The sequence below is a fragment of the Eimeria maxima genome, genomic scaffold, assembly GCF_000499605.1.
Source record: "Eimeria maxima Weybridge genomic scaffold, Emw_scaff478, whole genome shotgun sequence".
Taxonomy (NCBI): Eukaryota; Apicomplexa; class Conoidasida; order Eucoccidiorida; family Eimeriidae; genus Eimeria; species Eimeria maxima.
This window is the reverse complement of record NW_013566535.1, coordinates 1-26024: the sequence shown is the minus strand read 5'-3', so window position 1 is coordinate 26024 and position 26024 is coordinate 1. Positions and strand designations below refer to the sequence as shown.

General features: G+C 50.4%; 7 protein-coding genes across 7 annotated transcripts; 4 read left to right on the top strand and 3 right to left on the bottom strand.

Moving 5' to 3' along the window:
• Positions 1-104: 104 nt before the first annotated feature.
• Positions 105-1281, bottom strand: EMWEY_00034770 (hypothetical protein, conserved; the record flags this gene model as incomplete). The annotated part of the gene is made up of 2 exons (XM_013481972.1): positions 105-382; positions 702-1281. 2 exons carry the CDS (start codon positions 1279-1281, stop codon positions 105-107), a joined length of 858 nt encoding a protein of 285 aa, XP_013337426.1.
• A 685-nt stretch (positions 1282-1966) lies between these two features.
• On the bottom strand, positions 1967-5099 carry EMWEY_00034760 (hypothetical protein, conserved; the record flags this gene model as incomplete). The annotated part of the gene is made up of 8 exons (XM_013481971.1): positions 1967-2256; positions 2541-2839; positions 3340-3404; positions 3504-3643; positions 3886-4172; positions 4493-4680; positions 4809-4923; positions 5071-5099. 8 exons carry the CDS (start codon positions 5097-5099, stop codon positions 1967-1969), a joined length of 1413 nt encoding a protein of 470 aa, XP_013337425.1.
• Positions 5100-7313: 2214 nt separating this feature from the next.
• EMWEY_00034750 (hypothetical protein, conserved) lies at positions 7314-9206 on the bottom strand (the record flags this gene model as incomplete). Its single annotated transcript, XM_013481970.1, has 1 exon — positions 7314-9206. The coding sequence occupies one exon, from the start codon at positions 9204-9206 to the stop codon at positions 7314-7316; it is 1893 nt and encodes a 630-aa protein (XP_013337424.1).
• Positions 9207-10809: 1603 nt separating this feature from the next.
• Positions 10810-12054, top strand: EMWEY_00034740 (biotin-[acetyl-CoA-carboxylase] ligase, putative; the record flags this gene model as incomplete). The annotated part of the gene is made up of 1 exon (XM_013481969.1): positions 10810-12054. The coding sequence occupies one exon, from the start codon at positions 10810-10812 to the stop codon at positions 12052-12054; it is 1245 nt and encodes a 414-aa protein (XP_013337423.1).
• Positions 12055-14372: 2318 nt separating this feature from the next.
• Positions 14373-15236, top strand: EMWEY_00034730 (alpha/beta hydrolase fold domain containing protein, putative; the record flags this gene model as incomplete). Its single annotated transcript, XM_013481968.1, has 2 exons — positions 14373-14888; positions 15054-15236. The coding sequence occupies 2 exons, from the start codon at positions 14373-14375 to the stop codon at positions 15234-15236; spliced, it is 699 nt and encodes a 232-aa protein (XP_013337422.1).
• Positions 15237-18857: 3621 nt separating this feature from the next.
• On the top strand, positions 18858-20307 carry EMWEY_00034720 (hypothetical protein; the record flags this gene model as incomplete). The annotated part of the gene is made up of 3 exons (XM_013481967.1): positions 18858-19223; positions 19401-19766; positions 19891-20307. The coding sequence occupies 3 exons, from the start codon at positions 18858-18860 to the stop codon at positions 20305-20307; spliced, it is 1149 nt and encodes a 382-aa protein (XP_013337421.1).
• A 1565-nt stretch (positions 20308-21872) lies between these two features.
• EMWEY_00034710 (hypothetical protein) lies at positions 21873-24440 on the top strand (the record flags this gene model as incomplete). Its single annotated transcript, XM_013481966.1, has 1 exon — positions 21873-24440. One exon carries the CDS (start codon positions 21873-21875, stop codon positions 24438-24440), a length of 2568 nt encoding a protein of 855 aa, XP_013337420.1.
• Between the last annotated feature and the right edge of the window lie 1584 nt (positions 24441-26024).

Below are 26024 nucleotides of genomic sequence, written 5' to 3'. Positions count from 1 at the left end.
TATATATATATATATATATATATATGTAGGAGAGAGAGAGAGGGTCGGAGATACGAGAGTGAGTGACTGAGACAGCACAGCAGTAGCCAAACAGCCAACAATCATTACTTCTGCTCTAGTAAGCCCCTCACCCTCAATACCCCCATGGCTTTAAATCCACGGAGCAGCAAATACTTGTGCCCAGTGTTGAAATTCCGATTGGCCTCAGGGGGCTGCGCTGCCACACGGAACCCCTCTGTATCTGCTTGCAAAACCAGAGGATACCCCTGAACCCATAAGCACACTTCTGAGAAAGGCCACTTGCTTCCAAAGGCAGACACAGGCGAAGGGGGAAGCCCCTCACGTGCCTCGCGCCACTCCAGACCAGCCTCTGTTGCCACCTCTGCAGCAGCAGCCACAGTAACAACAGAGGTTCAGATGCACGCAAATACGAGACGCAGAGCTGGAGACGGACGCAGTCAAGCTTTCCACTTCGCCACAGAGCAGCTCTAACAGGGAAAATTGGGAAATAAAAAAGCGAGGGTGAAAAGCACAAGGAGAACAAATTCAAGCATACGCAATGCCAAATACACCATATGGGCAGCCACAGAGATTCTGAGAGCACGACTGAAGCTGATGCGAAGAAAACAACACAGAAGCACCACCCACCCAAACAGTGCACCGACAGAAAACAGACAATGCAATTTGCCCCCTCGCCGCACCTCTAACCTCCTCAAGGAGCTGCCGCAGTTCAGGTTGCCTGTCGCCTTTCCACCGCACAACAGCCTCGGCATGAGCCCTGAAAGTTTGCTGCTGCTCCCCTGCTGCTGCGAGCTGCGGAGTTTCAAGCTGCAACAGCCGGCATACTTGCTGCAGCAACACCGCAGGCTCACAGTGGCTGCAGTATGTGATGCAGTCAAGTGCAGTCATAAAGACAACCGGGCACCACGCCACTGGCTGTGTTGATACTGCAGCTGAGGCTCCTGTCGCTGTCGTACAGTCATCTGCTGCTACGCCAGAGATCCTCGTGGCGTCAACACCAGCACAGTCACTACCACCAGCAGCACCATGCCTGCTCTTCGGAAGCTGCGCATCCACTGCAGCGACATCCTGCAGACGCCATGGCGCGGCCCCCCTTGCAGTGAAATCTGGGGTAACTAGTTCTGAATCGTAGCTACAGTGACCCTTCTGAGCTGCAAGTTCCTCCCAGCATGCAGCTTCAGGAGACACCTGAGCTGCAAAGCAGGGAGACAACGCCAGGGCCCTCTCTAGGAGAGTCACGAAGAAGGGCCTACGGTGCATCTCCGCTACGAGAAATGCCCAGCAGAGATGCGAGAGAAACAGAGGCTCGAGGTGTCTGTAAACGCGATAAGAGGCAACAGAGGCAAGAATCGTAAATCCAGCGAAGTACAAAAAAGAAAACCCCAAGCTATCTGCGCGTGCATCTCAGAAGCATGTGCCAAACGCAGCAAATGTCCCTCCTAACCGATCACACGCCACTTACAGCAATACCAGAAACAGTAACCACACAAAAAGCACCAGAAAAAGCAGAAGCACAAGCATTAACAGCCAAGCAGCACGAACAGCCCATGTACCTGTCGGAGGGAGCCAGCCATGACCTGCTTGTGTCCCTGCAGTATCTCCTCTCGACGAATCGGAAAGCACGGGAGAACAGCACTGGGTGTATGTACACCGCAAGAGACAGAGGAAAGACGCAGGTCACTGCATCCCTTAAACTCCGTAGCAAATTGGGCTCGCCCTCCACGCTGCTGCACCACAACTAAACGGAGCAGATAAACAAAAACAAATACTGTTTTTCGACTATGTCGAATCCCTGCAACTCCTGTTCATACCAACAGCAGAAGAAACAAGAACGTATGGAACCAGGGAAAGCAAGTGCAGATGTGGAATTTCGAATGCAACGTGACGACTGCAGTCTGCTGAAGCCTTATTCTTCAAACCCAAGCCCTAGATCCTCTGCGCTAAATCATGACGGTAAAGACACCTGGACAACTGGAAGGGGAAAGAAGGAAAGGCGGGTGAGGGCCTGCATGAACTTGAGTCTCTGGAGAGCGCTGAGGGAATCAAGGGGGCTTGACAAGCTTCCATTGCTACTGTTTTTGTAAGCCCAGGTGCTGCTGCCGCCGCCGTTATCCACTGCCTTGTACATGTTTGCCGTGATGTGCTGCAGCAGCATGTGGGGATAGTGGCCCTTCACTCGAGAAAACGCATCAAGGCAAACGAGCCACAGAGTGAAGTTTACGCTGTATTCGATTTCTGCAGCAGCAAACGCAGTAAAATGAGTGTAGCCATGGCCGGGTAGACGAAAATAAACGGGCGCGGGATGCTATTGTATGCTTAGTTTCTTTTTGTGAGAAGCACGCAGCAACGACACGGTTTCGCCAGTGTATCTGCCTCCAGGCAAGTTGCGGCTCTGTCTATGGGCGCAATACCACATGCAGCGATTGCGGGGTCGCCACTGTCTGCCATTCTTCCCATTTTCCCACTGGAGGTTTCGCTGCGTAGTCTGTGCACCTCACCACTGTGTAAAACGCACGCACCTGTATACCGTGCAGCAACAACAGCCTCAACACGGCGAACTGCAGAACTCTGAAGGCCGTGAGAAGCAACGCAGTCCACCAAATCCACAAGATCATGCAGGGGATGCACTAGCGACAGCGGATCACCAGCAACACCCTCAGCTCCTGCTGCTCCTGCTCCTGCTTCTTCGGAGGCCCTCCCGGAGGCTGCCAGTGGCAGAGGAGGCGCTGAAGCCTCTATAGCCGCCACAAGGGCCCGCGTTAGAACCCCATACTCCGCTGGGGTGTTTGGACACCTCCGTTCTACAAACGTTGCGATGCTGCAGCAGACGTGAAATCAAATAGACAGGAGTGTACAATTCTGCAGCAGCAGGAGCATCGAGGCCGCCAGACAAACATCGGCAACTGACACGTTTACAGAATCCTCATCAACAACAGCAGAAGCCTCGCCCGTGCAGTCAAGCAGCGACAGAAGCAGCATCACCAAAATGTACCAACACCATCCCCTGCAGAATTAGAAGAAACACCAGCAGCATCTTCTGCGCAACAGCCGTAGGATCAGCAGCAGGAGTACCATCCACAGGGACGGCAACGGAAGCTGCAGCAGCAACAGCAGAATGATGCGGTGGGTTTCTCTGCTTACCAGCAGAGTTGCTGGAGGTCTAACGAGGGTACGATGGACGTGAGGAGCACAGCAGCTTCTCTGGACAGTAGAGTCAGCTTCGGATCACTCAGCGCCGGATTCAGATGTTTACAAAGACGCAGCATCAGACGCAGCTGGTAGAAATCCATACTGGTGAGCTGCAGAATAGAACCTTACAATCGCTCCACTTCCCCCTCACACGAGCCCATGCATGCCCGCAAAACGCAGCAGCACTCGATGTACTGACACAAGGAAGCAGTGACAACGCATGCAGTGCATGTAATCAAACACCTCTACACATATGAATAGGTATACGAGTGCAAATATTATAAGCAACTCACCAACTGCAGCAGCCGAGGTGCTGCACTCTCATAAAAGGGCTTCCAATCGGTACAGAAGCGGTAGAGACCAGCACACGCCAGCAGAAGAGAGGCACCGGACATCTCTTGTACAGCAGCCAGCGCCCGCTCGAAGCACCCATCTGCGGTGTATACACACCATAATCAGCAAAGCATCCACAGTCGGGAAAGCACGAAGCAACCCACAGCAAACACTGGAGCAGCAACAGCACCATGAGCAACAACACGAGTGGCCTCGGCGACGCGAGCAGCATTTGCAGCTGCAGTTTAAACCAAAGTAACGATGCATGAGGCAACAGCAAAGGTGTATCACTTCCGGTTATGTGCAGCTCGCCTATCCAGCGCTTGCAGCGAAGGCCCATACGGCCGCACTCAAAGATATAAAGAGCGAGGGTGTCGGCATCAGCCGCAGCAATGTGGTGTGCAGACACCTCCTGCAGCAGCTTTTCACTGAACAACTGGCAACGGCCCAGCGCATGCAGGCACCGCACAGCAGCTTCTGCTGCAGCTATTGCTGCTGCCTTCTCCGTCACTAAAGGCGTGGCCAGTGACCCCCGTGCCTCACTGTTAAGCACCTTTTGCTGCTCCTGCTGCAACTGCTGACGCTGGCATCGGCGCAGCTGCTGTGACAAGCGAAGTCGCTCTAGGGCGCTGCAAAAGAACGCACGGAAGGAAATGAACAACAGATAAGGGTGGCGGGGCTCGATTCTACAGCTCTACATGCATACCACAACACTGACCGCAACACAGCAAGCAGCAGCAGCAACAATGATGCGACTTTCAATGATTTGGATGCGTATCTACATCAACATCCGCACGCGCTTGCTGTTCATGCACTAGCGCCCTACAGGAACAGACGCAGAAAAGTATGCACTTCAGATAAACTCAAAGAACAGGAACAACACAAGGTGAATGAGTACCAGAAACAGCAGCGGCAAGCTGAGCACCAGAAACAGCAGCGGCAAGCTTACAGCAGCAAAGTCGGCACAGCATCTCGAACTGAGGGCTTCATCTGCATCTCCGCGAGAAGCGCTACTGCCTCTGCTGCGCTGCAGAAAAGAGCTGCAGATACTGCTTCAAGTTGATCCTGGTGCAACGCCAGGGGGGTTGGTGCTGCAGCAGCAGTTGCAGCAGCAGTTGCTTTAGAAGCACCGCCACCCTGCTGCAGATATTCCGCAGTACGACGCAGCCTTCGTAAATCCCTTGCAACCTGAAGCTGCCACACAGCAGCAACTTCTGCAACAGCTGTCTCAATGCTTCTTCTTCTGCTGCAGGTGGGCAACCCACCCACTCTGTGAGTTGTTGCAGGTGCTGCTGCTGCGGTCGCAGCTGTTTCCGCTTGACTGAGTTCAAGGGAACTAGTGGCGAACGGCATTCGTGCTGATGTTGCTGCATGCAAAGCCTGCAGGAGCACCACATAGAATGGCGATCCGAAATGTTTCCAAAGCAGTTGTTGGTTGTGCTGCTGCCACACCGGGCTGGCACTTGCAGCAGCAGCAGCTGCTGCTGCTGCTCCTCCTGGTGTTGACGGTTTGGCTGGCCTGAGCACCCTGCAGTAGACGGGATCTGTGATATCATAGACATAGAAAAAAGGCTGCTTCCCCTTTTCTGCTGTATCTGCTGCTGCAGCGAAAGCAGCAGCTGCTTCACGTACTGCAACAGCATCCGCAAGAGGCTTGGTTCCCCCCTTTGTTGCTGCCAGCAGAGGTTTCAGAAACAGAGACACTTCCAAATTTGCAGGTTCCCCGTAAATTTTTGTTGCTGCTGCAACTGCCTGTCGGGCTGTTGCTAGTGTTGCTTGGGTTGCTCCTGCTACAGCATGGGTTGGCAGTGTTGTTCCCACTGGTGCACCAGGGGTAGGCCTACAGACAGATGATATTGCTGCTGGTGGTATTCGAGCAGCCGCCGCAGCAGCAGCAGCAGCACTAGAGTTGTTTCTTATCTGTTGCCGGTCGCTCACCGAGACAGAGCCCGGCAAGTGTCGGGCCCGCCTATTGGCTGAGTATCGGGGTAGCATCCATCTCCGCAGCTGTGTATTAGTTAGGACGCTACTTCTGCTGCTGTTGCTTCCGTTGTGTAAAGCACAAGGGAAAGGTGTGGGCCCCCGGAACGGCCACCTGGGGGGGCCCATAGGCCCCCCTCCACGGAACGGCATCAAAAGGTCGCCCTCCTTGTTAAAACTGAAAAAATGAAGAAATATATCAGCAACAGAAGAAAAAACAACAGCGGTAGACGATACTGGTGCAGCGATAGGCGCTGCAGCAACAGCAGTTCCTGCAGAAGAGGCAATCCTACTAGATGGACCTCACCGAGCAGTTACAGTGGAGCCGGAGGTGACTACGGTTTGCTGCTGTGCTTAGCTGTATCAAATCCTTAATTTGTATTTAGAATTGGTATTTAGAAGTCACAGAATATCTGGATCTTGTCCGAAGTATATAATTGCTGTAGCCAACCGAAATGGCATATCGACTGCTGTAGTGGGGGCCCAAACGTGTCTCGCCGTTGGTAACATTGCCCTTAATATATTTGGTTAAATTTATTTGTCTTTGTCCATTTAATATCACTTGCGACCATGAATAACAGAAGTCTTTTTCCCTCCGGTGCAACTGGGATCGACCAGCACATCCTGCTCCGACTGGCACTATAGCTGCTGCTGTGAACGCCGTCGCTGTTACAGTTGCATAAGCAGGCTGTGTATGACCATTGGTCTGTTTAATAGCTAAATAACTCGCCAAAGATAAGGTGAAAAGACAAAGCTGAGATGCCCATACACTCAAAGCAGTTGGAACCCCTGGCAGGCCGAGGGAGACGCGATGAGGCTGAGCTGCCTGTAAAGCTCACCTGTTCAAGTGGAACCTACGCAGGCTTATTGTGTTGGGGCGGTTACCAAGCAAGTAATGCCAATGGCAATATAGACATTGCATACAATGCAAACACTATATATAATATATACTGCGCTTGCATATGAGGCTCACTGTGGAATACGAGATGCTGTTTCTTGTACGTGATGGTGGCTGGTCCTGACCATGGTCCTTTGCACTTGGATGGACGCAAATGATCCATAAGACAAGTAGTCGCATCGGGACAATCTATGTAATATTTTAATATCTTTTGCCCTCGCAAATTTGGATGCGGATAATATACACAATATATTATGACTTTGAATTAATAACTGGATCTTCATTGATATTGCCCGAATACCCAAGGCAGTGTTCCTTTTGACGATTTGTTCAGGTCTACGGCAAAAACACTGAATACCTGCCTGAGCATAACGCCCTTCAGCCAAATACACAGTCTGCCACTGCTCTTGCAGCTGCGGTCCTTGCTGTGGCAGTTGCTCCGGCTGACACAAACCGCAGGGGAAGGAGATGCGTATACCACGAACAGTGGAGAGGGAGTTGGGGGGTTATGCACAACCGCAGGAGCAGGTACCTCAGCTAATGGTACGGATGTATCACATAGTTGTGGTAACAAGTAGGCAGCTATGGCAACTGAGAACCAACTGCAGAAGGCTCCTCTGATGCAAAGAGGATACAACTGCAGCAAGGAGAAAGCCGCTGCCCTTCAGGGCAAGGCAGAGGGGGAAGAGAGGGAGAGAGCACGAGGGCAGACAGCTAGGAGCCTCAAAGAGACAAACAGGTTGACGTAGAGACGGGCAAGCAAGACACTTGAGGCGGCTTTTAGATGGGGACCGCTGTATCCTCGGCGATTAAATGCACGGGTATATTTAAGTTTATCCACAAGAGAGACTGCTGGATAGAGACATGAATAGCTACAGCACATTCAGTTTGGTTAACAACAGCGGAGTATTGGCAGCCCTGGGGGCGCGGCGGCAAGACTGTCCCATTCGCTTAAGGTGTGCTGTAGCTCTGTTGCCTTGCTGCTGCTATTGCTGGTGCAGCTGTCTTTGCCGCTCCCCACTCTGCTGATGCTCCTGCCAAATTTACTGATGCTGCACTCCCTTGAAGGTGCACTGTAGAAAGTGGTGCCACAAATGAGGGGGACAGCGGCAGGAGCTCCCAGAGTCCAAGCCCGTTTCGCTGCTGCCGCTGCAGCTGCTGCTGTTCCACTGTTCCCAAGCAGGTCCTCTTCTGGCAGCACAACCAAGAAAGCCAAGCAAGCAGGCTGTTGCCGTTCCAGCTGTGGCACACTGAATCCATCGCTGCTGCGGTGACGTTTCGTTGCCGTTGCCTCTGCAAATGGATTGGGTGCAGCAATCCACGTGGCAACTCTCCTGCAACAGCTGCTGCTCGGTCCCGTCGAGCCGACAAGTTCCCGGACAGCTGCATTAGCGCACTGCATGGCAGTGTCGGCAGCAGCAACAGCAGCAACATCAGCCTCTAAGGATGGGTCCTGATGCTGCTGCTCCATGCATGCGACCAGAGCAGACGCCTCCATGAGCTGCTGCAGCTGGTCAGGCGAAGAATCGCCGGCAGCAAACAGCCGTCTCTGCCCTGCAGCAAGCAGCAGCAAGTCGTAAAGCCGCACAGACGGATGCGAAGCAAGACAGAAAGAACGCCAAGCAGACAAAGATACCCAGGGCGAGCTCACAGTGCAACAGCAGCAACTGCCAACAGCTGCAACACGCAGCACCTCTTCACACCGGCAGCTGCTGCTGGTGCTCCGACTGCTGCTGCACTGCCGCAGTGGAGGAGGATCAGACGCTGCTGCGGCCCATGCTGCAGCAGCTGCTGCAGCTGCCAAAAATGCTGGAGCTTCGCGTTCCACAGGGTGGGCTCCTGTACCGCTTGCTTTGGTCGTTGCAGCTGCTACTTGTATGCTTTTAAAGACAGGCAGCAACTGCAGCGCTTCCCGTGCCTCATGCGTAGCGGCTTCCATTAAGACACTAGAGGCGCAACATGCGTGCGCCGCTGTCGGTGTTTCTGTTGTTGCTGCTGCCGCCGCTGTTTCTTGTGCCGTTGCTGCTGCTCTTTGAGCTTGTTGCATGCAGTCAAAGACATTTCTGTAACTGCTGCAGAGACATCCGGCAGCTGCAGGCAGAACTGCTCCTTCGCTATGCAGTTGTCGCTGCAGCCACGTCAGCGCAGCGGCAAGAGAGGAGAACCGCCCCGCCTGGTTCTCCTCCCCCTGCTTCTTCTTAGTTTTGCTGACATTCATGTGCAATCTGTGAGGCAGCAACTCCAGGGTTACCTTCTGTTCGCAAAAGCTTATCACCTCCTCAAGTAGCAGGGTAGCAGTGTAGAGGACCAGACCAGGCTGCTGCTCGTCCTTGTGCTTCTCTAATTTGTCATGCTGTGGCTCACGCTCCTGCTCCTGCTGTGGAGGCGTGTGACCGCCTTTCTGCTGGTCCCGTTGCTGCTCCTGCTGTAGCCCTTGCTGTTCCTCTTGCTGCTGTTCTTTCTTCAGTACATCTGCTGCCAAATTCGACGTCTTCAAACGCTTCCTTGCCCCCTTAGAAGCTGTTTCATTATAAGTAGCGGCCTTGATTAAGTTGTGTGGCAGCGCATACGGCAGCAGCAGTCGAAGAGGCAGCTTCACCGGCAGCGAAGGGAGCGACCGACGTCGATGCTTCTGCAGCAGGTCTTCCACGGGGTCGTCGGTGCATATACAGCGCGAGACTGCAGCACCAGGGACATCGTTAGCAGCAACACAAGCCGCTGGAGTACTTGCAGCTGGTGCTACTGGATTCCCACATGTGATATCGGGAAAGTTTGGCGCTGTCATTACATGAGGCAGAGCATTCAAACGCGTGCTGCTGCGCCTCACCTGCGTCGGATGACGCCTTGTTGCCGCACTCTCTGCTAAACTTGGAAAATCATCTGCTGTTGAGCCTGGCGCTGGATCTTTCGTTGCGTCTCTCGAAGGTGCAGCATCAGAGCCCCTGTGAGGATATTCTGACACTGCGGAGGCGTCGGAAGAACTCCCTTTGCTGCTGCGTTGCCTCATTCCCCCGCCAACGCGATGGTCGTACTGCCGCAGGCGTTCCTGCTCCCTCTGCTGTAGCAGCAGATTTTGGTAGTGATAATGTTGTTTCTGATGGTATTTTCCGACGTATGGATAGTATACACAATTGCACTTCGTCGTCCGCTGCTGCTGGTCAAATGGGTACAATCGCGATCGAAGGTGCAGCCGTCGCAGTTGCTGCTGCAGTGGCTACGGTGCGGATCGAGTGGAAGCAGCAGACACGGAACAAGAATCTAGTGGAGTTGTGGATGGATTCTGGCTGCAGTAGCAGCTGCTGTTATCAACTCCGCTGGAATGCAGCACCGGGCAGCGTGACTGGAGGGTGGTGAGGCAGTTTCTGCTACAGCTGCTGCTCAAGCGGCTGCAGCAGCTTGAGCAAAAAATCCCAGAAAGAGAAAGAAGGCATCGCTTCAATTTAATAAGTAAACTACAGGGGCAGCCAGTGCAGGAGTACAAAAGAATCCCTAGCCCTGTGTGCCGGCTCCCACCAGCCCCGGAAGCGGGCTGCAGCAGAAGGAACAGTTGTTGTAGCAGCATTAGCGGAAACAGCTGCATAACTGGTTAATTAGAATAACGATTCCATAAGTGAATGTTTCATTCACTCTTCCCTCGAGGCTTTGGGGCATTATCCTCATGAGCTTAGCAGCAGTTGATCCTGCAGTGGCAGCTGCCGACTACAGCCTACAGCAGCTGCAGCTGCTGCAGCCAACAGAAGCAGCAGGGGATAAACTGGCTCTTGGAGCTAATGTCTAATATAGAGGGACGATGTCACCTTGCGAACTTCGGGGGAGAAGCAAGAGGAGCAACGGCAACAGCACGAGCGGCAACAGCGGCATCTATAGTAGCAACGAAGGAACTGCACCTTCCTTGTTGTTCTAGGACGTGTATTGTCACCTTGGTGCTTCTCCTGCTGTCGCTGCAGCAACAAATTGACGAGGCCTGTTGCAGTCTCCAGGCCAGGTCTTGCCAAGCCTCCAACAGTAGAAGCAGTAGTGCCTGCTGCTCCAAGAGCTTCACTGTCTCTGCCCGTAGGCGAATCTCTAAGGAATTAAGCCACTGCGACTTCTTCGTTGGCCCCCACACAGCGCAGCAGCAACAGCAGCAGAGCGAATTGTTCCTGCGGCAGCATCAGGAGCACCGCAAATATCTACTGCAGCGACCGCAGCAGCCCCCCCAGCAGGAGGCCGGCTGTAGGTCTAGGGACCATACAAACTGGTGCTCTTTCTCGTTCTTGGTGCCTTGGATGTGCAGGGTTCTTGTTCCAGCGCGTTGTGGCGCGGCAGCAGCAGCTTCTGCAGCGGCGGTACGTGCCGGTACAGCTCATCCGCAAGGTGCCTCGATCGACCAGCGGTTCTGTCGCACAATGCCAACAGTGCCATTGACGGCATCTAGGACCGCAGAAGCGGCAGATGCAAAAGCATCAGGAGCAGCAGAAGGGATAAAGCAGGCGGCACCTTCTAACCCTACAGCTCTATCAGCTGCCTCACCACGACCGGCAGTACTCGCAGATGTCCCCCTCTCGGCTGCGAAGGTGCGGACGGTGTGTGGGGCGTCTATAAGCGTAGTGGAGCTGTCGTTCCCACTGCTTGACTCCACACAAAAGTGGGCAGAGCGCCACCTGGACGAGCTCGTCTCCGTTCACCTGCAACAACGGCAGCAACAGCACCAGGGAACTTGGTGCCTCTGCATTACTGCAACGAGGCAAACAGCAGGGGTTGGCACTCGCAGGGGAGACACCGGAGAAGAGAGGCGTTGGGTCTCTGCTGCAGGAAACTTGCATGCAACGTATCTGCTTCCGTGGAAGCAGCAGCAGCAGCGGCTCCTGCTATACTTGCCATTTGTTGCTGCACTTTCTGTACAGCGAGTTTTGCAGCAGCTGGGGATCGCGTGCCCCCAAATCAAGTGGGTTAATGACGTGCTTGTAAATAACAAGAAAATAGCAGGGGTCCTCTGCCAAAACACGAATCGCAGCATTGCTGCTGCAGTTGCTGCTGCTGCTGGGCCAAAGGGATCTGCAGCAGCAGAAGGGGCGCACGCTCCTGATGACGTTGTGGTTTTGATGGGTGTTGGGCTGAATCTCGTTTCTCACCCCATGGCTCAGTTGGGTGACTGCTGCTACCAAGGCAGCACAGACGTGCGTGAGGCGCTGCAGCAGCAACAGCAGCAGCAATGCAAGCAGCAGCAACAACATAAGCAAGAGCTGCTGCGACAATGCAACGACCTGGCCTTGTGGCCCCCCCCGTCCTCTCGTCTGCTTACATCCAATAACCATAACATTAACGGCAGCAACGACAACGACAGCGCTATTAACAACGATTTGTCTGTTGAGGGAGTGTTAGGCCTGCTGCATGAGCAGCTGGGGAAGCTGCTGATGCTGCTGTTGCAGCAGGGGTTCCCCCCCTTCCGAACTGCTATAGCGGAACACCTGGCGTACCTAGGTGAGCGCGTTTCTCTAATGCTGGACGGGAAGCAGCAGCAGCAGCAGGAGAAATACAGCGGCATTGTGGAGGGCCTCGGGAATGACGGCTCGCTCCTTTTGCGGCTCCCAGATGGTTCGTTACAGGGCTTCACCTCTGGAAGGCTTATTATAGATAACCCCAAACCATAGTTACGTTGTTTAGGCTGACGTGGACGGAACGCCCCCGATGAAGCAGAGACAGAGTGGCATTAAAAGGATAATCTGAGCTTACAACTCACAGAAGCAGAGGAATACAGACTGCCGCGACATAAGGCAGGGCATCTGCGGCAGCAGCTGCAGCATGAAAAACGGCGTAAAGCATTCCTTCTGATGCCTTGTAGTGAATATATAATATGTCAGGCCCTGGTATTTTCTGTATAGGTCGCACTTTCTCCTGTGATCGTTGACAGTTACGTATGCTGTCTTTGTTTGTTACATCTGTTTTGTTCTGTATTTGTGATCTTCTCTTAGACCTTTGCTCTGTGTATATCTCATGTGGCCTCTATAGTACTTGGTCCCGCTGTATCCGTTACATTCTGTGTATCTGTCTTTCGCTCTGCCAGTTCTTGTTCCTATTATTGTACCTGCTCCAGGCCCTGTCAGTATTTATGGGTTTCATGTTGCTTCTGCCCCCGTCGCGTCCTGTCACTCGTTTACTTGCATTCGGCTGGAAGTTTGATCTTCGGTGGACGGTTGTTTGGACGTGAAGCACCTACAGGCAACCAATATGCGTCGAGCCGTAAATATAACTTGGAAGCGGATTGCTTGGCGACTATATCGGCTCGGCAGGAACTCACAGACCCAAAGAGGTGTAGTTCAACCTTCATCAAAACGACTCCTGGACGGCAGCTAGTCTGCCAGTGTTCCAACGGAACAGGAGAAACAACAAGCCGGCTGCTAGGTCACCTGGGTGGAACCCCACGTCTCGGATTACACTGTGTTGCAGGTTGTATGCACTCACAAGCCGCCAGTTTCTGATTTGCCACAGCAAAACTCCAAAATGCTCAATTATTGAGAAAGTTAATCAGACAAAAGGGAAAGAACGCTCATTCCGCTGCAATTGTCAGCAGAGGTGTCTTCGTCTCCTTGGGTGGTTGGCTCTTGATACTGCCTCGATGTTCTAGCTTCTAGCTCCTCTTCTAAAGCCTCCCTGGTTGATGAAACAGCTTACCATCTTGGAAAGGTTTACATTATTCAGATTTTATGGTGAAATTAGGTGGGCATAGCAACGACATAGTCTGTCAGTCTCCCGGTGCTGTCTCAGCCGCAGTGGTCGGCTCGAACGCCAGCAGCGGCGTACGGCCGGAGAAGAATTTTAGAATGACCTATTTCCACAATAGAATCTGTTTTTAACTTTATCCCGCCAAAATACTTAGCGTAGGCATAGGGGGTTCTATATGACGACAACTCGTCCTTTCTCTTGCCGTTGTTCGCGCATCTCACCCCACGACAGTCAACCCCTAGTAGCAACACAGAGCAGCAGGATGACACAACTGCAATTGTCGTGTGGGAAGGGCAGTACTGAATAAATATGCTCTTTCTAGGGCGGGGAATGTTTGTTTGAGGGGTGTGTTGAGGAAGGAGGAGCCTTCCAGAAGCATATCGGCCGCGTTTTCGCCGCCTCTTCGCTACACTGGAGGCTTCGTATACACCAACAGCAGGAGCAGGACGAACTATCAGGCCTGGCTTGACGGCACTTTTTCTTGCCTATTTGCTTTTTACTGAGGTGTTCCTTTGCTTTTTTCTCTTCACATGGCGTACAAGCTCGTTGCCGCCGCTGTGTGCTGCTTAGCACTGGCGGCGGCGGTCACATGGCAGGTAAGCGCCCTGACCATCCTCAAATCGTATGCACTTCCCTCAGTTGTGCAATGAACGGTTGTGCAAGGGCAGCATTTCAACTCATGAGCGGTTCGCTTTTACTGTAGAGCGGAGCTGTCGAGCTCCAAACAGGACTGCATCCGTCCGTATTGTTGCTCCAGTCTAACAAGGGTTATGCAGGAGAACACAAGGGCTGCTGGGTCATTACAGGCATAGCGCTGCCCAAATTATTCTCAGCAAACCAAGTGTTGGATCTATGGATGCCTCTTCCTATTCGCAGCGCCTGTACTACACCGACCTTTCTGCCGTTGAAAACTTGTACACCATATTGGCGTACCTAATGGCAAGGCCACAGTACCTCTTACATCTCCATAATATAGCACAATTTCGAGAGAGCTCAGACGCGTATGTTTTTCTGCTTTGCATTAAGGATGGTGGTGAATAGATGGAATTGCCGCCGTGCAGCTCCTGTTGTTGCAAGTATTTGTTTTTGGAAAGAGGGGGGGTTGTTAACACAAAAATGAGCTGTAGTTAGAAAAATCATATTTCCACTATGAGTGTACTTATTGTGCATAGCATGGAAGTATGGAAGTAGCCAATGAGGCGTCTCCGTGCGCTGCTCGGCTTGCAGAGCCATGGGTGACTTCATGATGCGGGAGTCTCAGTCTGTTGCCTTTCGCCTGTCGCTGACTCTGGAAGCGTCCTACAAGTCTCACGCTGACGAAGATGGGCTAGAGGACTGGGCCGTCGCTCCTAAGAACCCTCCGGACATTCTTACATACGACGAGGTGTATGTCAAGCGCAAACTGGAACCGCCGACAGACCCGGAGTCAGTCATCATCGACCGGCCTCATTCCTTTCCCCCCGAAATTCCAGCTCAGCTGCTGCCTCCCCATCCAATGCATCCACATAGTTCTTCGTCTGAACAAGTTGCGACTCAAGAACATGCTCAGCAGCTGAACACGATCAGCATACGTCTCTACACGCCAGCCACCTGTTCTGAGGCAACCGGTTTGTCTTCTTCATCCTGCAAAAGTGTTCATCAGCAGCTCTTCCGCACGACTCGGAAAGCAGTGAGTATTGATGGCATCTATTTTTTCGACATACAGACTGAAGCAATGAGCTTAGAAGGGCTAGACGACCCCTCTCAACAAAAAAAAGAACAGGTGAGCTGTTTTTTCTCACTACTTGGGGGGGCTTAATACCCATTGAGTACACTGCTGCCGAATCACACGGTTTACAAGTCGGCCCCGAAATGTTGGGAAAGTCTACTGGTAATGGTGTACTGCATGTTTGCCGTGCTTTAAAAAGTTACATTTGAGGCTGCGCAGGAACACCGGCGTCCAGTTTTGTTCTTCTTGCATGGCGGTGGCCTCGTGGGTCTTTCGACTGCTTCTTACGACAAACTTATACGCCGTATGACAAACCTTCTAGGTGCAGCCGATGGCATTGTCATCTCAATCGACTACAGGCAAGAATCACTTCTTACGAAACACAACAAGGGATGCTTTTAGGAGAAGAAACAAGTACATATTGGCGACGCCCTAGCCACTTGCATGCAGCCATCACAGCATTCCGTTACTATTAGTATCATTATTACTACTACGACAATTATTATTTTGTGAAATGTGCTGCATATCAGACTTTCGCCGGAGCACAAGTTTCCAGTCCCCATGGAGGACTGCCTTTACGCTATTAGTTTTCTAGTTAAACATGCGCAAGCATTCGGCATTGACAGCAGCAAGTGAATCTCTCTTGAAACAAAGTCTGCCTCGCGCTTATTCTTCCCCTCTTATCAACAATATGAAATATTACTGGGTCAAGAGTCTTCCTTTGAAGCTGAATGATGCGTTCAGTATGCAGTTGCCCCATCTCTTTCCTTCATACCTGTGGATTCTGTGCATATTATGCGCCTCTTTACTTTGACTGGTCTGCAGAATCGCACTGATTGGCGACAGCGCCGGAGGAGCCTTGGTTGTTTCGGTCTTGGGAGAAGCGTTGAGGCTGCCGCAGCGGTACCCTTGGGTTAGCAATGTACGGCATGCTTCGCTGGTATATCCTTCGTTGTGCCGGGGTTGCCCCACGAGGAGCCATTTGCTGTAGGCGTGCCAGATGCTAATACTCCTAGTAGTACAACTATAGTGCAGAAGGAAACGAAGGGGACTAGATATAAAGCGTCGCTGCACCGGTGCAACTTGCGTAAAAGAAAACGGACATAGTGGTCCAGGTTCCTATCTGCTTCGCGAACTCTAAGAGGGTGAATGCAGCTCCTTGGTGAGATATATTGATCGCCTTCTCCCTGAGACACAGCAAAACCTGTGTGCATGCTGTTTGACTCTTGTAGGTACGGCAACAAGCATACGCTAAAGAGTGACATTTGGTTCGCATTTGCAGTGAGTATGCCTCCGCAGCTGTAGAAACCCGGACGCAATAACAACACCACCTAAATCTACACATTGATGGTTTGCTCAATAAATAAGCAGCAAAGGACAATAATATGCTGATTATTTACAGGGTATATAGTTATGATGGGTTTGCCGTAAGCTTCAACAAGAGAATCAACACTTCTTGTTCGCTGCAGGCGTGTGTCGCAGCACACGTCAACGATCGGACCCGTTTGGGATTGGAGACAAATGCCATTTGCAATTCCTTCAAATATTCTCTCGCAGTTCCCTCCGACAAGTCTAGGTGCGGCGGTTCCCGTGTTCTCTGTTCTTTTTAGTTGTGCGCCCCGCTATCTTTCCCATGACTGTGGGTTCTAAGCTATATCTAAGAAGAAATCGCCTTTGTTTTCATCCTTCGTCTGTGCAGTTCTTTTTACTCATGATATTCAATATGAAACGGGAGTGCTGTTCCATGAACGACTCCGAAGGGCCGGAGTTTCAACAAGTCTGTTCATCGCCCCTGGTGAGTCATTACGGCATTACCTATATTCCTCTAGTCCGTGGTTCAGCACATCTCCCTAGTCTAGTGCTGACGATGTGCAGCTGATGAGTGGACTTGTGCCATCATGTAGTTGGTGAACGCCCAGCACACACCCTAAGCCTTAAGCCGTAGGCATTTTTATGATACTTTTGTGCATTTGCTTGTCTTTTACAGGGATGCACGCTTTTTTCGGGTCGGATAGTTGGAGTACCTTCGGTGTGCAGACAGTAGAATGGGCAATTCAGCGAATTATTAATAGTCTAAATGCCGATCGTGTAGAGCAGGACGCTCAGTAGACGGTCAGCAGACGCAATGATGAGCAACCTGAGGAAAGAATGATTTGAGCTTTGTTAGCGTACAAGAGGCAAAGTCAAAAAACAAGATTTCCTGAGTTGTAAAAGGAGGGAAGGCATGTTGTGCGCTAAGGGCTCCAGCAATATAATTGAGGATATGCTGGATAATATTATATTACTGAAGCCCTTAGCAGAAAGGTGATGGCTACAGGGAAATTGAGTATAAGTTGGGTAATATCTCCCTGTAGCCATCATGCTCCTTTATAAGATCAATACTTTTAACAGTCTCGATGCAGCCGCGCCTGCGGCGGAAGGTCCAGCAGCAGGTGTTGAGGCCTGCTTCTTATTGGTCCTCCAATTCTGTATTATTTGTACACAGAACCGTCATAAAGTGTTAATTAAGGGCTTAGCTGTGTTTCCCTCTGTAGCAGAAACATTCCATAGTATCATTAGCTAAAGCCCCTCTACCTTGCTAGCTTGCAGGTTACTGAGTTGTTTTCAAGCAGCTGTTGATTATTCTGGCTAGGCGTTCTATTTGGCGTTTGCTCTATCGGCGTGTCGTACACCTTTGCGCGCAGCCCAAAACTATTTGCCTTTGATATATGCAGACTCTGCACCGACGGCCTAGCATCCCGTGCCAGTACCAGGTTCTACCGTAGATTTGTTGCTAGAAATGGGGCCCTGTGCCTGTGTGGGCATCCTGTCACGTGACATCTTGCCTCCTGGAAAGCTTGGCGCAGAATGTCTACGTACTAATTATTCTAGTTTGTTCAAATGAGTGTGCCTCTCGTAGATGAAAACGAGTTTTATGGAAACGATAACTGCATTCCTAAAGGCAGTAAGCAGAGAATTCCCAAAACGCGTGTGTGTTGTGCATTTAAAACATTTGTGTTGAACGCGTTTTGGGGAGAGTGGTGGCTCTGTTGACATTACTAACTTACGTTTGAGGGAGTTATGGGTTATGCGATGCAGCCACCGGGTGGATTCGCAATTTCTACTGAATTTTTGTCCCTTAATTTCAGCAATATTTGACAGATGTTTGGGGACTGTACCATGAGAAACCAAACACCTAGCAATTCGAAATAGTTTCAATAAAGTTTGCAGTATTCCCTTGATTTTCTGTTATTTTACCTGTACACTGTGTTTCCCCATACAAGAACATACATATACAGGCAGGGCAGCATATGTATGTTTATATATATAAGAACATCGCCAGTTCCTTTGAAATGGTGATGGTATACAATGAAGGAAATCTCGTTACGGGAGAAGGTTGAACTACCTTAGATAAAGACAGAAACGAAATATTTATTCTCCTCATAGAAACAAGAAAATTCAAGTTAATATTGGGGGAAATAAAAGAAATCGCGTTTTTAGTTACAGTTATACACATCTTCATCGTGTATGCTGTGCTTTAGTTAACCTAACGATCTAATGTTGGCGTATAAGAACAGACTCTGCAGATTTTGATCGACAAGGGGAGGGAACGTAAACACTTAACTAAACTTCAAGAAAAGAACGCAGTAAATGCTCAATATGCATTGTTGTAGTTATGAGGGAGCTGTTAACACCACTGAGCAGGAAGCGCAGCATCAAACGCGGCAGCTATGTCGTGTCCGAGTGGGAGGCTTTGTTGGTTCGTTATTGTTCTCTTTCTCCATTAAATTTTTTACAATGAAGATCAACGCAAACATAGCTATTTTTTAAACAATATCCATATGATGGACACAACTTTTCCCTCATATTAGGTATGCTTTCAGGTTAGCATGATCGGAGTGTCACGTCGGGGGCGCTCCCTACAGGTCACTTTTTCCGGTAATCCCTTTTTCATTTTTTCACTTAATTAACTTTGTGACTGAAATGTCCAAACAAAAATTCATCAAATGACCGGCCGCTCGTGTTGGGACACACATGTTGGGAATGGCCACAAAAGCTCCGCCCCTCCTGCCCCTGCTGCTCTTCTTCCTCTTTGTTTGCCGTTTCAGTAGTTCAGCAGCTTCTCAACATCTTGATTTGTTTGATGAAGGCTTTGGAGTAGAGGGAGTGCATGATGTTTCAAGACCGGAAGCAGTAGCAAGTGCTACTGCTGGAGGAGATGGGCGAGATGGTGGCGGAGCGTTGGAACAGGTGATGAATCCAGGCTTGAGGCCTGTGAACATGGAATGGATTCGTGGTGCAGGGAAGAAGTTTGGGTTGCACGCTCTGGGTTCTGCTGAGGCCTTGTTACTGCTGGCAGTTTTTATTGCCGCAGGGATGTTTGCTGTTGCTCTCCCCAAAGAGAAGAGGGTCCCCACAGTGCCTCAAGAGAAGGATAGCTGTTGAAACCTCGCAACACGTTTGGAGGATATTAGTCTAAAGCTGGTCAAGCGAAATCGACTAGTGGAGATAGAACTTGACGTGGCAAATCTAGAAGTTCAAGGGCGAATTGCTTCCGTGTTGCTGGAGGTTGCACGCTCAAGCCAGGTGGACAGGACACGACCTGTGTCACCTGAGGAAGCAAATCTCCTGGCGAAGTGGGACCGGCTGCATAAAGATACGCAATCGGAGCTCAATTTGCTACAACAGGAACTACAAGTGATAAAGAATGAGAGACGCCTGCTGGACGTCACGCTTCCAGCCACCCAGGCAGTGGGTGCATCAGCACGTGCAGCCAGGCTTCTTCGGGACCTACTCAAAGAGCTGTCAGAATTCTTGTCCAGCCAAACGTTTGCTGGTGCCAAACAACTTGTGATAGGTGAGACAGGCATGGACGACATGACGTCTGGTGTGAATCAGCTTATGGAGATGCCAAGAACGGTGAAACCCATTGTGGAAGCAGTAACAGTATTGGTAAGTAAAAGTATTGGAAGTGGGACATCAGGTAGAGGTGCAGCTGTCCTGTCTAAAGACCCTCCCTTGGACTTCTCAATTGTTGCTAGAAAATCTTGAAAAGCTACTCGTATATGTGCTACAGAGTGCGATAGTGGCAAGGGCCACAGTCGAGGACCGTGCGATCGAGATTAGCCGGGCCGCGCCTAGTGGCATAGTTACATCATTAGATATCCTAGCAAAGGACACGTCAGCATTCACAGAGCATTGCAAAAACATGTGGCAGGTGACTGCGGAGGTGGAGGTGCTGACGGTGTTAAGGGGAATGGTAGAAGATGCTGAAAAGACCCAGGAAACTGCGTTAGATATGACTGGAGGTGGCACGCGCCTGCAGCCTGGAGAACACCAGCTGGTAGGCGAACTCGAGAAAAAACTGGAGCATGCAGTAAGAACAGCAAGACAAGCAGATAGTCTTTCTGCTGTTGTGGAGGCAGTCCGTCAGTATGCTTATGCTAGCGGGAAGCTGTTGGAACTAGTGTGGATGCCACAATTCAACGTATAGAACAACCACCCAGCAGAAGCAGCAAATGTGTAGGAAACTCAAAGGGCTGAGGAGAAACTAAGACAAAAGAAATGCACCTAAGGAGAATCGTTGGAGAATTGGGAAGTACGATAGAACCATCAGGGTTGTGGCGATTCTTCGGCAGAAGGTAAATCAGCACGATGATACAACGGAAATGAAAGCGATGCTGAACAGAAGGATGATGACCGAGCTACAATGGAGGCGAAAGACTGACGGGAAATTTTGTGAATATAGATATGCCTCAAGAGAGGAAGGGAGACAAATGCAGGCATCAAGCAAGTAGCCGAAAGTGCGAGGCGCAGTCTCTAACGAAATAGCGAAGGAAACAGGAGCGGTGGCAAGGAGATGAAGGAGGTCCCCTGCTACGTGGGAGCATATTCCGGAGGATGGATGGCAATTATTTTTTTCTCTTAGAAGCTGAAGACAGGCTATATGATACGGGAGACGGAAGATGGAAAACAGGTGCCATGACACTGAAGGATGGCGCGTACCATCGACGTGTTGGGTGTAGCATTGGTAATATAGGGCCGGCACGGTGAGTGCAGGCTGAGATAACCACACAAAAAGATTTAGATGCATTGTGAGATATAAGATGTATCCGTGCCTCCAAATGTAAGCAGACAGCAGAGTGTCACATGCTGTAGCTGACGGCAACAGAGGAGAGAGTTGCAGTTTGGCTTTGTCCTGCTGTAGTGCACGGGCAGTTTCAATAGGCTCCCCACTGAGTCTTGGGCGAGCGAATTCGTCTTTGAGTACAATATAAATATTATTTAGTATTTAATAGGGAGACTTTAGACCACAATAGTGGCCGAATGTGCAACACGTTCCTACAGCCCTCAACAGGCCATGGGGCTGGCTGATCCTCGACGACTGCCTCAGGATGAGGCGGGCGGCACTTCCTCTATTTGAGGAAGACATACTTTTTAGGAAACCGGCTTGTTGAAACTTTAATATTTGGAGAATGGTGTTTTATGGTTTCTAGACTAATATTCGTATCGCCCGGAATTAGTCAAGCGGTGTTGCGCAGGTCAAAGATCCACGTAGTGTCAGCTAGGTGACTGGACTGCTTACCACACCTCCCGACTGAGTTGCAAATTCTTTGCCAATTTTGTTCTTCAGAAGGAACATAATCAAGTGCTTAGAATTCAGTAATGATACGTATGAAATAGTCCTAATAGGTTATTGTGCTTAGTGGGGAAGGCGGGAGGGGGCCTGTCAACACCACTGAGCTGGATGGCCGCGCAGCCTTATCGGCGGCAGCTAAGTTGTGTCCGAGCGCTTGGTCGTGGGTGTTGTGGGAGGCATGGTTGGTTTAGGGTTCGACGTAGTTTTCTGTCTCCATTAAATCTTGTTTTACAATGAAGATCAACGCAAACATAGCTATTTTTTAAACAATATTTATATGATGGACTCAACTTTTCCCTCATTTTAGGCATGCTTTCAGGCTAGCATGATCGGACTGTCAAGTCCGGGGCGCTCCCTACAGGTATCTTTTTCCGGTAATCCCTCTTCCACTCTTCGGCCAAGTTAACTTTGTGACTGAAATGTTCAAACGAAAACTTATTAAACGACAGCCCGCTCCTGCTGTGGTGCAGTTGCTGGGAAGACCCACAAAAGCTCCGCCCCTCCTGCCCTTGCTGCTCTTCCTTTTCTTTGTTTGGCGTTGCAGTAGTTCAGTAGCTTCTCAACATCTTGATTTGTTTGATGAAGGCTTTGGAGTAGAGGGAGTGCATGATGTTTCAAGACCGGAAGCAGTAGCAAGTGCTACTGCTGGAGGAGATGGGCGAGATGGCGAAGGAGCGTCGGAGCAGGTGTTGAACCCAGGCTTGGGGCCTGTGAATATGGAGTGGATTCGTGGTGCAGGGAAGAAGTTTGGGTTGCAAGCTCTGGGTTCTGCTGTGGCCTTGTTACTGCTGGCAGTTTTTGTTGCCGCACCGATGTTTGCTGTTGCTCTTCCCAAAGAGAAGAGCTTCCCCACAGCGCCTCAAGAGGAGGGGAGGAAGAAGGAGGAGGAAGAGAAAGAGGATGTGAGTGAAGAGGAGAAAGGGGAGGAGACTCCGAGGAGCAAAGACCTGAAAGACAAAGGGGAATGGGAAACAGCTGGGGGAGAAAAGGAGCAAGAAGACAAAAAAGGAGAATTTGAGGAAGAACGCGCAGCTGCTCAGTTGGAGCGGTTGAGGCGGCTGCAACGCTGCGTTCCCCATGCAGTTCTTTTAGATGATGCTCTGAATGGACCGCGACATCCTGTGTTTCAGCAGGAAATCACGAAGCATGTAGAAACTGCGACGAAGCACCAGACTGCTGCAGCCAATGGGGAACCTGGAGCGTTGGCTGCGCTTACTGCTGAGAACCAAGAAGCAGAGCGCCTGGCTCTGAATGTTCAGAATCGGGCATGGAAAGCTGTATCAGCTAATGTAAGGACACTGGCTTCGTGCACCAGTGCATCTGTTGTAGCTGGTATCCCGGCAGCAAGATTCTTTCTTAAGAAAACAGGAGTCATATTATCATATCACAATGCCTGGGAACAAGCTGTGGAGCTATGCCAGGGTAGAATTGTCTCCCTGCAGGAGGCTGGAGAAACAATAGAGAAGCGGCGACCGGGCTTGCCTTCACTACAGCAGAAACAGCTGATGCTGCAGCCCAGGCAGTTTTCTGCTGCGCGGGTGGCATTGAAAACCTCCCTTTCTTGTGTAAAATGGCAAGACAGAGCACAAGGAGAAGCAAGGAAGCTGGGGCGAATTTATTTGAAGCTGGTCAAGAGCGCTCGAGTGGCCGAGCTAGAGCTTCAACAAGCCAATCTAACAATAAAAGAGCAAGTTGCCTCCATGTTGATAGGGATTGCACGCGCAAGCCTCGAGGACGGGACACGACCATTGTCAGCTGAAGAAGCAAACTGCTCGAAGAAATGGGACAATCTGTATAGGGGTGCGCAAGCGGAGCTCACGGCACTGGAGCAGCAACTGCAGGCGTTGAAAGATACGACAAACCTGGTGGACATCACGAATTTAGAGCCAGGGACAGCGAGGGCATCAGAGCGTGCAGGAATGCTTCTCCAGGGCCTACTCAATAAGCTGTCAAAATTCTTGTCCAGCCAAACGTCACTAAGTGCCAACCAGCTTCCGAATGATGGGACACGCATGGAGGACGTGGTGTCTGGTGCGAAGCAGGTTGTGGACTTGTCAAGAGCGGTGAAACCCATTGTTGAAGCAGTAACAGCAACCGAAAAGCAAGTATTGGAGGTGGGACACCAGCTAGAAATGCAGTTATCCGGGTTAAAGAACCTCCCGTGGGTGCCTCAGCTGTTGCTGGAAAATGCTGAAAAGGAACTCAAGTCTGTGCTAGAGAGTGAGAAGGTGACAAGGGAGGCCATCGAGGACCGCGTAACCGCGATGGGCCGAATCGCGCCTAGCGACATAAGTACATCATTAGATGCACTAGAAGAGTACACATCAGCACTCACAGAGACGTACAAGACTATGGGGGAGGTGAATGCAGACGTGGAGACGCTTTTTGTGCTAAAGAAAATGGTAGAAAATGCTCACGATGCCAAGGAATCTGCCTTAGAGATGATAGCAGCATCCAGTGTCCTGCAACCTGCCGACCACCAGCTGGTAGGCCAACTCGAGAAACAGCTGGAGCATGCCGTAGCAACAGGAAGACAAGCAGATAGTCTTTCTGGTGTTGTGCAAGCAGTAGGGGAGTATGCTTCTGCTAGCGGGAAGCTGGTGCAAATGGGATGGGTGTCAAAGTTAGATAGTCTGCTTGAAAGTGACCCAGAAGGAACAACAGAGTTGCAAGCAATTGAGGCAGTTCCGTTGGAACTCCAGTCCACTGCAGCTGAAGTAGTGGCTCAAGACCGGAATGTCGAACAAGAAAAGGCACAAGTTCAAGCAGCAGCAACAACAACGGTAGGGAACCAGAGAGAAGACTTTAGTAGACAAACAAAAGCAGAAACACAGCGAGGAGAAGACCATGAAGAAGAGGTGCATGACGGAGGTGAGGGGGGAGATGATCAAACAGGCTATGAAACAGCTTCCAAAAGTGCAGGGGACGAAGGAAGCGAGAGTGGAGACGAATACGAGGATGCACAAGAGTGGGCAGGAAGTTCATAAAGACAGCAAGTAGAACAGTGTGAAGAGGAAGAAGAGCATGTATGCATGAAAGGGATGCAGCAGGTAAAGAGGAAGACAAGAGAAATGCATTTAAGGAGAATCGTTAGAGAATTGGGAAGTACGGCAGAACCGTATATGTGATGGCGATTCTTCGGCAGAAGGTAAATTAGCAAGAGGACACAACGAAGAAGAAAGGTACGTTGAACAGAAGGATGAAGACGGAGCGCCACTGCATGCGGCCGACTGGTTGGCGATTTGGTGCGTACATAGGCAGAAGGTAGGGAAGAGAGGAAGGGAAACAAAAAGGAAGAAGAAGGGGAAGCAAAGAGCTGACAGCACGGGGCGATGTCTCCGTAAATATCAACAAAGGAGACAGGAGTTGTTGCAAGGAGGGGATGGAGGCAAGGAGAGGTCCCCTGCTAGCTGGAAACATACACGTAAGGAAGGAGAGCGCAAGTGTGTTTCTCCTCCTAGAAGCTTAAGACACAGAATAGGAGAGAGGAAATAAAGAATATGATACAGGTGCTGAGACACTGCAGAGTTGCTCATACTCATGTCACGACATGCTGTGTTCAGCATTCGTGAAATACAGCCAGCACATTGAGTGCAGGCTATGAGATGACAGCACAGAGAGAAAAAGCGAGAGAGAAGGATGCATAACGAGATAGAAGAGGTATTCGTACCTCCAAAAGTAGACAAACAACAGAGATATACAGGATGTACCCAACGACAGCAGGCGAGGGAGAGAGTTACAGTTGCAAGACCTTTGCAGTTTCAAAGAGTTTGCCGATTTGTATCGACAAAGGAGAGGAAACCACACATATATTATTAAATAATAATGCATGCCAATAAATTGCCGTAATATATTTTTGTATTGTGTTAGATGGTACACTGTAAGGACCAATGAGCAGGAGGAATGAAGACAAGCCTGCCTGCAGGTACAAAGAGTTTGCCGATTTGTATCGACAAAGGAGAGGAGACCACACATGTATTATTAAATAGTAATGCATGCTAATAAATTGCCGTAATATATTTTTGTATTTTGTTGGATGGTACACTGTATGGACCAATGAGCAGGAGGAATGAAGACAAGCCTACCTGCAGGTACAAAGAGTTTAACGATGTGTATCGACAAAGGAGAGGAAACCACACATGTATTATTAAATAATAATGCATGCTAATAAATTGCCGTAATATATTTTTGTATTTTGTTGGATGGAACACTGTAAGGACCAATGAGCAGGAGGAAAGAAGACACAAGTCGGCCTGCCTCATCGGTCGGTGGCGACACCTATTGTATGGTGCAAGAGCACTACAACAGGGAGGCCCTCCGTTTATTCTATGGCGAGTAAACTCGTCTTAGAGAAGAAAATAAATATTATTTAGTGTATAATTGTGTATTTTTAGGCCAAAATTCTTGTCTAACGGGCAACTCGTGCCTACCAGCCCAAAGGAAATAAATAGGGCTGCCTAACCCGCGATGCCTGCCTTTTAAGAGGATGAGGCGCGCGGTTCTTCCGCTTCTTGAGGAAGTCCGACCCATAAAAAAACACCTTTTTAAGCAATTTGTAGTCTATATATAAT